The sequence below is a fragment of the Falco peregrinus genome, chromosome 1 (assembly GCF_023634155.1).
Source record: "Falco peregrinus isolate bFalPer1 chromosome 1, bFalPer1.pri, whole genome shotgun sequence".
Classification (NCBI taxonomy): Eukaryota; Metazoa; Chordata; class Aves; order Falconiformes; family Falconidae; genus Falco; species Falco peregrinus.
Window position 1 is genome coordinate 98,757,444 of NC_073721.1, and position 11,015 is coordinate 98,768,458.

General features: G+C 56.6%; 1 protein-coding gene across 1 annotated transcript; it reads left to right on the forward strand.

Annotated features, from left to right (window-relative positions):
- The first annotated feature begins 3,142 nt into the window (after positions 1–3,142).
- Positions 3,143–5,739, forward strand: SIX6 (SIX homeobox 6). Its single transcript, XM_055793946.1, has 2 exons — positions 3,143–4,148; positions 5,363–5,739. The coding sequence occupies exons 1-2, from the start codon at positions 3,577–3,579 to the stop codon at positions 5,529–5,531; spliced, it is 741 nt and encodes a 246-aa protein (XP_055649921.1). The 5' UTR covers positions 3,143–3,576; the 3' UTR covers positions 5,532–5,739.
- The last annotated feature ends 5,276 nt before the right edge of the window (positions 5,740–11,015 follow it).

An 11,015-nucleotide genomic window follows, 5' to 3' on the forward strand; every position in this document is an offset into this window, starting at 1 on the left:
AACGTACAGTTTTATTCCTCGTTCTCCAGTGGGTTCATATCTGCAGGGTTAACTCCTCACGCTACCTGTAGCAAGGGTCAGAGCCGTGACCTAAATTAAGGTAGTCACCATTGCCGGCTATTAATGTCAGGAGTAGTGTCCCTAGTGTATGGGGAGAAAAGGAGTAAAAAGGGGGAAACAAGAAAGCAGCAAAAAGCGGGCATGCCCGAGCTCACACCCAGGCTGGCAGGCAGCAATAACGAGCCCCGGGGCCCGAGCCAGGAGCCCGGGCACCGCGGACCCGGTGCTCTCCCGGGAGCCGCTCCCGGGGCACCGGCTCCCGCGGGGCTGGGGGGGGCCGCTCCTGCGGGCAAAGCCCGGCCCGGCCCTGCAGCGAAGCTCCTCCGGGGGAACCTGCCGGGGTCCCGGCCACCGACGAAACTCTGAGGGGGTGGGGAAGGGACGGAGGGGCCCCTTGGAGCTGGTCTCTCTCTCGGCGCTGGTGGCCCAGAGCAAGGTCTTTCCCCAGCCAGGGACAAGCCGCTGCCCCCCCGCCCCGGACTGTGCCACTTCCCAAACGCAGACCCCAGCGTTCACAGCTGAAGAGGGCGCAGAGCTGCTGGGGCTGGGCTGGTTTTCCCCCTCGGGTCACCCTTTAAATGGTTTAGCACAGGGTTCCTGGGTCCATTTCGGTGTTGTCTTTTCTTTCTCTTCCTCTCCCCTCCCAGCAGAGCTGCCAGCATCTCACCGTTCGGGCCGGTTTCTGGGGAGGAAAAGCCGGGGATCGGGGGGGCAGCCCCTCGCCCCTGAGAACTGCTCTCGCTGCTCTTAATGAAGATTCATTTCTTTAGCCTACAGTCCTGGCTTTCATTATGGAGCCTGTCTCGCTCTGCTCATGATCATTAAGCTGCAGCCCAGTAACTCCCTCGCCAGATCATGTGCATGCTTTAAAAAAAATGAAAAAAAAAAAAAAATTAAAAGGGAAAAAAAGAGGGAAAAATAAAAAGACCATTAGTAATATTAGTCATCGTCGTCATCATCATCACCATCATCATCTGGCAGGTCTAAATTAGCTACCCATTATCACAGGCTTTCCACCTGTTTTTTCCCCACCAGCCCCCGTCCCGGGCCGCCCCCGAGCGGGGCTGCGGCGGGGCAGCAGCTCCCCTGCCCCGGGATTCGCCCGGCGCCGCGGGGGTCGCCGCCTCCTCCCCCGCTGCCGGGGCAGCGCGACGCTCACACCGCGAAGGTTTGGGCGGGGGCGATTCCTGTCCGAAAAGGTTATTTGGGATCTTCCGTGGAGCTGCCCAAATTACTATTTTTCCCTAGCAGAGAGGACAGGGATGGGGTGGAAGGAAGGTCTCCCTCAGCAGTATCTATAGATAATATTTTCCTCTTCTCTGGCTTTTTCTTCCCATCTTTTTTCCCTGAGCAGATCGGCAAATCAAACCTGGGTCTGTAAAGTGATGCCGAAGAGTCTTCCCTTTTATTTTTTAAGTTTCTGTGGAGTGTCGCTGAACTCGTGAGTTTTGTGTGTGCTTTTATGTCTCCCCAGCTCTGTCGGGTTTTATGAAAATGAGCAGTATTGAAAGCTTTTCCATCCCGCTAGCTGTGAGCCTCACATAAATGATGTAAATGGCTCGAAGGGTTTTTTTCAAGTGAACTGTGTAGATCTGTGAAAATAATATCAGGGTTTTCCGTCAGAATGAGCTTAGCACTGTACTGAGGCGTACCATAATCTGACCCGACACCTCCGACCATCTGCGCTATCTATCTGCCTTCTGATTTACCAAATCTTCACAAGCAAAAGACAAATTGTACTTGATACTAAAGAAAAGACAGCGAGCCCCAGTCCAGCTCCATTTCTGCGGAGAAATGATTGGAGAAAATGTAAATCTGTTTAATTTCGGTCTACGGGCAACTAGCAAAGAAGCTTTCTTTAAGAAGGGAAGAAAGGAAAACAAAAAAAAAAGGGGGGGTGGAGAAGAAAAGAGAAGGGGGAAAGAGACAGTAACAAGATATCAAATTAAGAAGGGATTTCTTTGACAAGCGTTCTAGGGAAAAAAAAATGCATTGCAAAAAGCAGAGGAGAGAACATACTGATCTTAATTCAAAATATATGCTGCCTTTCCGAGCATGGTCCCTAATGTTCTCGGGAAGAAATTGCCACTGAGCGGCTATATGTAGAATAAAGAATGGCTTCTTGATTCCTCCCCCCGCCCTTCTCTCCAGAAAACAAACCCTGTCCTCACAGCTTCCCGGAAAGCGGTTTCATCCCTGCCCCGGCTCGGCTGGGGGAGCCCCGCTCCTACGAGGGGGCGGCCGGGCGCTCACCTCGCCCCCCACCGGCAGCCGCTCGCTCGGGGCGCGGGGCGGGGGGGAACCCGCGGGGAATGATTACTACTAGGTGATCAATATTTCAAAAGATTCCTGAAATCTGTGTAAGTCGCTGTCCTGACCTACAAATGACTTCTCACTCCCCGCGACTGTTCTCGGCGTCTATTCAGGACCATTCAGCCGAAAACAATAAGTTTTTAAATGTAGAAGAATAATAATAGTAATAGTAATGGTGGTAATAATAATAATAATAATAATAATAATAATTTAGTTGAACGGAGAAGGGCGCTGGGCTTTTTGCAGATAATGCCTTGTCGTAACAGAGACGGGAAGACACCTATAGGGGGAAGGGGGAGAGTTTTTTCCCTAAATCTTGGCTTTTCTCGCGGTCCTCCCGCTGCATCCATTGTCACCCGACACTCCCAGCATCACTGTTACTGTTACACAGCCGGTTTTTTAACTGATTTCTCAGCTCTGCCTTACTCCCCTCTCCGACCCTGGCTGCGCCAAGCTCCGTGCGTGCAGCACCGGGCCGGAGCGCCCGGCTGTACCGGGGAGGGGCGGGGGGCGTCCCCGCCATCTATCCCACTGCTGGGACCGCTCCCTCCAACTTTCAGGCAGCAAACCGCAGCGGGTGCCCCCTCCCCGCCCCGCAGCCTACCGCTCTCCCCTGCCCGCAGCGGCGGCGGGGTGGCGGCCCTGGGGCGCGGAGCGGGACGGGACGGGGCGCCGCGGGGAGCGGGGCGGGGAGCGGGGCGGGGAGGTGCTGCGGCCGGCGGCGGGGGCCTTCCGCCGTGATTGGCAGCGGCTGGCAGTGAGTGGCAGCCCCGCCATGGAAACCCGGGAGCCAATCTGCCGAGCCCGGCAGCGAATCAGCCGCTCCCGCAGCAGCGCGGCGGCGGCGCGGAGCTGGGCTTGTGTCTTTTATTTTTTCCTTTTTTTCCTCCCCCTTTTTTTTTCCCTCTTTTTTTCCCCCCTTCCCGCCCTCCCCCCACGCCCGCCCTCCCCCCTGCTCCATCCTCCTCCTCCTCGCCCCTGCCCACCGCCCCCAGTCGCCGGAGCCGCCGAGCGCTCCCCATCGCCTCTCCGCCCTCCGCCGTCCCTCCCGCGGCAGCTCCGCCGGCGCCGGCGGAGGCAGAAGCGGAGCGAGGGGCGGCCGCGGGGGCCGCTGCCCGCTTCCCCCGCCGCGGGGGTGTGCGCGGCGGCGGCGGGCATCGTCGGGGGTGCGCGGAGCGCGGAGCGGAGCCCGGCGCCGTCTCCATGTTCCAGCTGCCCATCCTCAATTTCAGCCCGCAGCAGGTGGCCGGGGTATGCGAGACCCTGGAGGAGAGCGGGGACATCGAGCGCCTGGGGCGCTTCCTCTGGTCCCTGCCCGTGGCCCCCGCGGCCTGCGAGGCCCTCAACAAGAACGAGTCGGTGCTGAGAGCCCGGGCCATCGTGGCCTTCCACACGGGGAACTACCGGGAGCTCTACCACATCCTGGAGAACCACAAGTTCACCAAGGAGTCCCACGCCAAACTGCAAGCCCTCTGGCTGGAAGCGCACTACCAGGAGGCGGAGAAGCTGCGGGGCCGACCCCTGGGGCCGGTGGACAAGTACCGGGTGAGGAAGAAGTTCCCGCTGCCCCGCACCATCTGGGACGGCGAGCAGAAGACGCATTGCTTCAAGGAGCGGACGAGGCATTTGCTGCGGGAGTGGTACCTGCAGGACCCTTACCCCAACCCCAGCAAAAAGCGGGAACTGGCTCAGGCCACGGGACTTACCCCCACGCAAGTGGGCAACTGGTTCAAAAACCGCAGGCAAAGGGACAGGGCAGCAGCCGCTAAGAACAGGTAAGGGGCTGCCCGTCCCGTCGGGGCATGGGCCCCTCTTCAGGGAGGCTTTGCCCCCGCCCGCCGAGGCCGGGGGGCTGTGGGGGCCGGTGCGGGGCACTGCGGCCAGCCCTGCCTCGGGACACGGGGAAACGAGCCCGGGAAGTTTCTCCCCGGGAAATGCAGCGACATAAAGTAAGAGCACTGGGAAAAGCCTACGGCTCTTTTATCTATCTATCTATCTATCTATCTATCTATCTATCTATCTATCTATCTATCTATCTATCTATCTATCTATCTATTTAAAAAACGGGGGGGGGGGTCCTCCCCCCGGCTCCCCCTTGGCCGCTCCTGGGGGACCGGGGCGGGGGGGAAGGCGACAGCCCGCCCGGGCACCGTGGGCGGCGAAGCTGCCGTGACCCCGGCAGGACCTGGCGGCAGAAGGGCCGCAAGCAGCGGCCAAGCGGAGCGACCCCCGCTGCAAAGTTTTGCCCGGACATAGACGCACCCGATTCATGTATGTCCACCCGGAGCGGAGCCGGCAATGCCGCTCTGCGGACCCTGCTCGCTTGCAGGGAGCCGCCTTGCCCTAAACCTCAGCCGGAGCCAGCCGGCATCGTTTCTTGGGATATTTTTCTTATTTCTTTACTACTCCTCTTTTTTTTTTTCCCCTTTTAATCTTAAAAAAAAAAAAAAAATCACGGCTCTAAATGCACGGTGCTACCCAGCACTAGCGGCAGAAGCAGGTGCCCCGGGAAGCGGGGAAGGGAGCAGTGTCCCCCGTTAGCTCCTCTCCAGGAGCCCGGAGCGGGATTCGCATTGTCACCCCGCAGCCCCACGGGCCACTGCGCGCAGCCGGGCGGCCGCACGTCTGGGAAAGGGGCGCTACCAACCGCAGCCCCTTCCCATCGCCTGGGGGGGGACAGGTGTAAAATCTGACGAGGGGGAACCGGGATCGGTGTACGCTGCTGGAATCACCGACCCTTCGGGTGAGGCCCGGTTCGGGGACAAGTTGCGGAGGGGGGGTCACAGCCGCCCCCCAGCTGTGCTGGCGGAGGAGCTGGGCTGGCCCTGGGGCGGGCGCCCCGGCAGAGCCGCCAGACTGGGGTAACTGGTGTGAGCTGGAGGTGGGGGCTCCGGTCGGGGGGGGCCGTGTGGGGGAAGCGGGGGCTGCAGGCGGGTCCCCGGGGCGCGGAGGGCCTGGCGGTGATGCTGTGTGTGCCGGTTCCTTGCAGGCTACAGCAGCAGGTCCTAACGCAGGGCTCGGTGCGCTCGCTACAAGCGGAAGAGGAGAGCGGCGGGGAGGCGGTGGGGGCCGCCTCCAGCCCCGCGGCCAGCCTCTCCAGCAAAGCGGCCACCTCCGCCATCTCCATCACATCCAGCGACAGTGAATGTGACATCTGACACCACCGCCATGACAAACCGGGGGGAGCGGGAGGTCCAGCTAACCGGTGCCTGCCTGCCTGCCGACGCGACCGGAGCAGCGGGGCGGGCAATCGCCCGCCCGCGGTCGCCAAACCCGGGGTACGGGGCGCTCCCCAGCCACATGCCGCCCGCCCGCGCCTCCCGCCCAGTCCCGTAGCAGACTGCATTAAAAAACGTGATAAACATCGTTGTCGCCTTTATTTCGAGGGATTTGCAGAATTGATGCCTAAAAAAAAAAATATTAAAGAAAGCCCAGAAAACTTTAAACAAACAAAAAACAAAACAAACGGAATGCCAAGTTGCAAAATGTCTGAGCTCCTGCTCTTATCCCGCGGGGATGTTTCATGTTGAAAAGACGTTGTTCTTTTGGTTGGGTTTTGCTTTACTTTAAAGGGTTTTTATATATATATATAATGTTTATTTACTTATTTAAGGGATTGCTATGGTAGATTTTTTCTATTATTATTATTATTAATTATTATTATTATTTTTGGCTTGTTCTCTATGTGCACAGGTGACTTGTAGAGCATGTGCAGGACGAAACTGTATGAAGCAGCCTAAAACCATAATAAAATATTTGGTGAACGACCCTCGCATCTGCTTTGAAATGACGGTGTCGGTCTCAAGCCCGCCGGTTTACGCAGAGCAGATCTCCGAGGCCACGGGTATTTCAGCATCAGCTCGGCAGGAACAGAAATAACCGGCTCCCCGGGACCGGGGGTGATGGCTTTGCAAGATGGGGAGCCGGGGGGAGCCGGGATGAAGGGAGGGGAGCGGGGCCGGGGCTGGTGGAGGATGCAGGTGCCCAGGGAAGGGATCCTACAGCTTCTCTTCTGCCAAGGGCTGAGGCTTTTAGCATTATCGGCGGCAAATTTTCCGACGGGGACGAGGAAAAAGGAAAAAGGAGGGAAAAAGGGGGAGAGAACGGGTTAGGGAAAGCCCAGCTGGAGAAACCAAGCTTCCTCCCTCACCTGGCAAATGAGAGGAGAAGATGGGGAATTAAGAGCCCTCCATGCCTGGGGAGGGCCGGATCGGGGGCGAAATAATCCTAAATCCCGGCCCCTGCGATGTGCCAGGGACTGTCCCCACCATCCGCCTCCCTCGCTTTGTTTTGCGGCGGTTTTGCTCGAGGAGACCAAACGCCAGGTCTAAGGAGCGTGCTAAGCTTTTCCCCCCAGCAGAAGGATTTTATATTATACAATTTGACATTGATCTTTAAATCGCCTGAGCTGTGCTTTTTTTGTCTGCTCGGTCTCGTCGCGTTTACTTCCCTGTCCTCAGAGAGATGCCTCCCCGGTAAGCTGATTGCTCGGCTCGTTTGATTTAGCAGGCGAAGCCTTGCAGCGGGGGAAGCCGGGCAGAGCCGACCCGCAGCGGCTGCGGGAAATGCCTCAGCCGCTGCTCGGCTCCGCTCCCCTGCAAAGGCAAGGAGGCTGCCGGGCGGGCACGGGGGCTGCGGCAGCTCCCTGACAGATCAATCTGGTCGTGTTGCCTTTTATCGGGATGTACATTCCCGTCTCGGCAGCGGCTTTTCCCCCTCAGCCTAAATTTGCATTTAAAGCTTGAAAGGCGTTGCCATCGTCGATGGCTAAATCTGCGTTTCATCCCCAATGCATGCGCCTTGGTTTTCCTCACAGACCATCACAGGGACGGGGCAGGTAGCAGGTATTTATTAGCTGGTTTTTTAAGTCCATTTACAAGCAACTCTTTCCCTGGTGGTGTGTAATTCAGGGCGTCGGAAGAGGCAAGTAAGCCGTGTGTTGCGGGTGCGGGAGCAGCGGAGGGCAGGGGCGGGGAGCGGGGGCAGCGGGGGGGTTTCCAGCTCCCTTGGGGGGTACCCACCTGCGGGAGGGGCCGGAGCGCACCTTGCACCCCAACCTTGCGCCAGGTTTGTTGCCTCTTAAACCCCAGCGGCTTGGTCCCCGACTGAGCCATGCAAGAGGAGCCCGGCTTTGCTGCCCAAACCTCAAACGAAGTGAGGGGGTTTGCCTTGGTTTTGGCCATGGTGGCTTCGCTGGCGGGCAGCGCTTCCCAGCCACGAGGTTTCTGAAGGGAACAAAAGAGGGGTTTGCCCTTAAAACGGAGTCGGCTGAAACACACCGTCTTCGTCCTTTCCTTCCCCGGGAATCGGTGGAACGGCTGGCAATTTCTCCCCTGGCTTCTGCGGGCGCAGCAGCCGGCGCGTGTTGTGGGAATTAAAGCTTTTTAAAGAGACACAGGGAGCGGGGGAAGATGCTGTGAACACACACGCTCAGGCTCTGCTAACGTGGAATTTCTAACTAAAAAAGCTCTCATTTGGACAATAGGCAGCGGCGTGAATATCACCTGTTTCCACAGAGGGCTGTGCAAAGCGGTGCAAAGGCTGCTGTGCCTCCCGAGGGGGTTCCAGAGGGACCCTGCCGGGGATGCTCCGCGCCCCCCGCCAGCCGCAGCGCGGCCACACACCGACCCCTTCCCGAACGGCGGCCGGGGAGGGGAGCGGAGCACGGAGCCGCCCTGAGAAGAGCAGCCCCGCTCCCGGCCTTGCTCGGTGAGGGAGGATCGGCAGAGCCGAGCATCTCCCAGCCCCGCTTACCCACCGCCGGAGCTGCGCAGCGGCCGGGGCCGGGGCTGCGCCGGCCGCGTTTGGCTGTGCCGGTAAAACCCACGGAAGAAAAACACACCCCTTCCCCACTTTTTTTTTTTTTTTTTCCTTCCCACATTGAAAGGCAATGCCCTTCCCCTGGCATTTTCGGTATTTTATTTTTTTTCCTGAAGATCAGCCCAAGCCGTCGCGCTCCGGAGCCTTCGGTTGTTTTTAAAATAATAATAATAATAATAATAATAATAATAATAATAATAATAATAATCAGGGAAGAGGGTGGGAGCTTGTATTTACATTAAACAAAACGCTCAGAAAAGGGTCGCTCAAAAGTCTGCCTTGACCCCTCTCTCCTGGGTTTAACAAAGAAGGAAAATATTGTATCAAAAGTGGAGTGAATGGGGAGGGCGGAGAAGAGAAACAGCTTTTCCTCTCTTCACTTGGGGGGGGGGGGCGGGCGGGGGGGAGGGGATGGATGTTTGAATATTTCCGTTTCTTTTGAGAAGCGGGGCAGCTCCGGGCAGGGCTGAATGGGAAAGTCTTGTAAGCGGGCTGGGAGGCTGTCAAACTGCTCACAGTAATCACTGCTAATGAAGGGGTCTCCAGCCCTCCCTGGGACAAAGGATGCTTACGAGTGCTTGCCAGGGCTGAATAGCTAATAAGTTTGCAAGGGGGAAAAATGAGTGAGCTGTCCGTAAATTGATTTCGCAAGAGCTAAAAAAAAAAAAAAAAAAAAAAAAGAAAGCAAAAGGCTTGCAGGTTGGGGAGAGCCTGGCCCCGGTGCAGCTGGGGACAGAAGGCCCACTTATCTGGGGCGCATTGTCCCAAGCTGGGTGCTACAGAGGAGGGCTGCTGCTGTTTGTGGTGGAAACCGGTGTGGAGGGAGGGGTGGGGGGTGGGCAATGCAGGAGCTCTAGAAAAACCACAGCAGCCTTTCCAGGCCAGGAGCAGTACCCCAGCTGCTGCTGGCACACATGGGTGCTCCCCGCACACCGATCTTCGTGCTCCAGTTTGCACGAGCCTTGCAGAACGCTCATCCTCCCCTGTCCTGCAGCTCAATCCCACAGAAGGGAGTGCCTGTTCCCTAATTCTTCTGCCACTGCCTTTTCCCTCTCATCTAACTGCAACATTTTCTCTGCAGAACAGAAAAAGGGGGGGGTGTCTGGAAAGCTATTGAATATTTTGCCACCACCAGCACCCCACTTGGCTGGGAAGGCTCCTTTACAATGGGTCTGCTTTGGCATGCTGGCCTGGGAGCTGGAGGTTAGAAAGGAGGCTGGGTTCGTTGGGAAGCACCCTTGTGTGACAAGAAGACTGTATATGTCATAGCTGGGGGAAGCATGAGAGTGAGCTGCATTTTGGACCTTTCATGCATCCAATTAAAGGCTTGGGAGGATCAGACTATTGCAGATCCATTTACCCCTGGCCAAGGCAGGGGTAATACCGTGAGAGAGAGCATAATACTCCCCAGTGATGCCTGTGCCTGCCTGTCAGCAATGCTGGATACTGGCTTTTCTACATGCATGTTCTTTCTTTCTTTTCCAGGAAATCTAAATGTGTTTGCTGGAGGGGAAGGTAGAAATGTGGAAGGCTAAAGGGAAAAGGCACTGTGGGGTGCAGAAGCTGCCAAATTGACCTGTCCTCTCTCCTGTCCCCTCTGCAAAGCCACCCCACAGCCCCAGCACCCACAACACAGTCTGAACCCTGAGCTGACCTTGGGGGCCCAGAGGGCAAGACCTAGCTGGGAATCAAGGGAAGAAACATGTCATCTTAGATCCCCCGAGGGATACAGCACTTTGCACTCTATTGCCATTTATTCTCAGCATCAGGGTGACAGATAAAGCCCTTGGATTTCTGTTCCCTTCTGTATCAGGACAGGCTGAAAGACCCCCAATAAAAGGCCAGGAAATGGCTTCCCTTCCTTCATCACTTGCTATATTCAGCCTAAGGCCCCATCAAAAGGCAGATATTCCTATTTTAACTCTGCTGCCTTCTGATCTGTGACACAGACTTCTCTGACACACACCTTTCCCTTCAAAAAATAAGATTTGGAGGGAAGTTTCCAACTTCAAACTTTATAAAAGCAAAGTGGGTTTACATATTTGTCCCCTCTGCCTCTTCCCAGAGGTGTGGGAGAGGGGCTGTGGCCTCCACACTTTGTTAGTTTGTCCCCTTACAATTAGCAGAGCTGGTGCCACTCCATCCTGTTGGAGTCAGCCCCGAGGCATCAGCTCTCACCACCACTTCCATTATTTCTGTCCCAGAAAGCCTAAAAACAATGCCAGTCACCCAGTGCTCTTGCCTTGCAGGCTCTTCTCACACGGTATAAAGTAAAACCCAAGGGGCTTTCCTTGCATTTTGGGATTGCCCCATAGTGCTGAGCTAAACCCACCCCCGTGGTCTTCCCTGCCATGACCCACACACATGGCAAATGGGTAGCATGGGATCTGCACCCTCCACACTTATGGCCAGAGAAAAAGCATCTCCTCTGCAGCAATGCCCAAGGAGGTGTTAGTGGGTCCTCCAGGACTGCCTTCCCACCGTGCCTATCCCAAGCCAAATAAAGACGGTGATGGTGTCAGACAGGAATGGGAGCTTGCTGTCACCAAAATCTGGATTTGAAGTTTACCTTCAGACAAGCAGGACAGCCTTGTCAGTAGGGTATCCACATGGAGACCAGGCTCATGAGGTGATCTCTCTCCCCCAGCATGCCTTCATCCAGCGCAGACTCCTGACTGGAAAGCATCTGGCAGCAGTTTAGTTCTTTATTGTCACAGTAGAGACATGTCATGGAGCAGGCAGCCACTTTGCCATGTCTGCACTATTAAATGACACGTCCTTGCAATGCTGCCTGCTGGTGGTGGGCCCTGCTCCATGCTTTT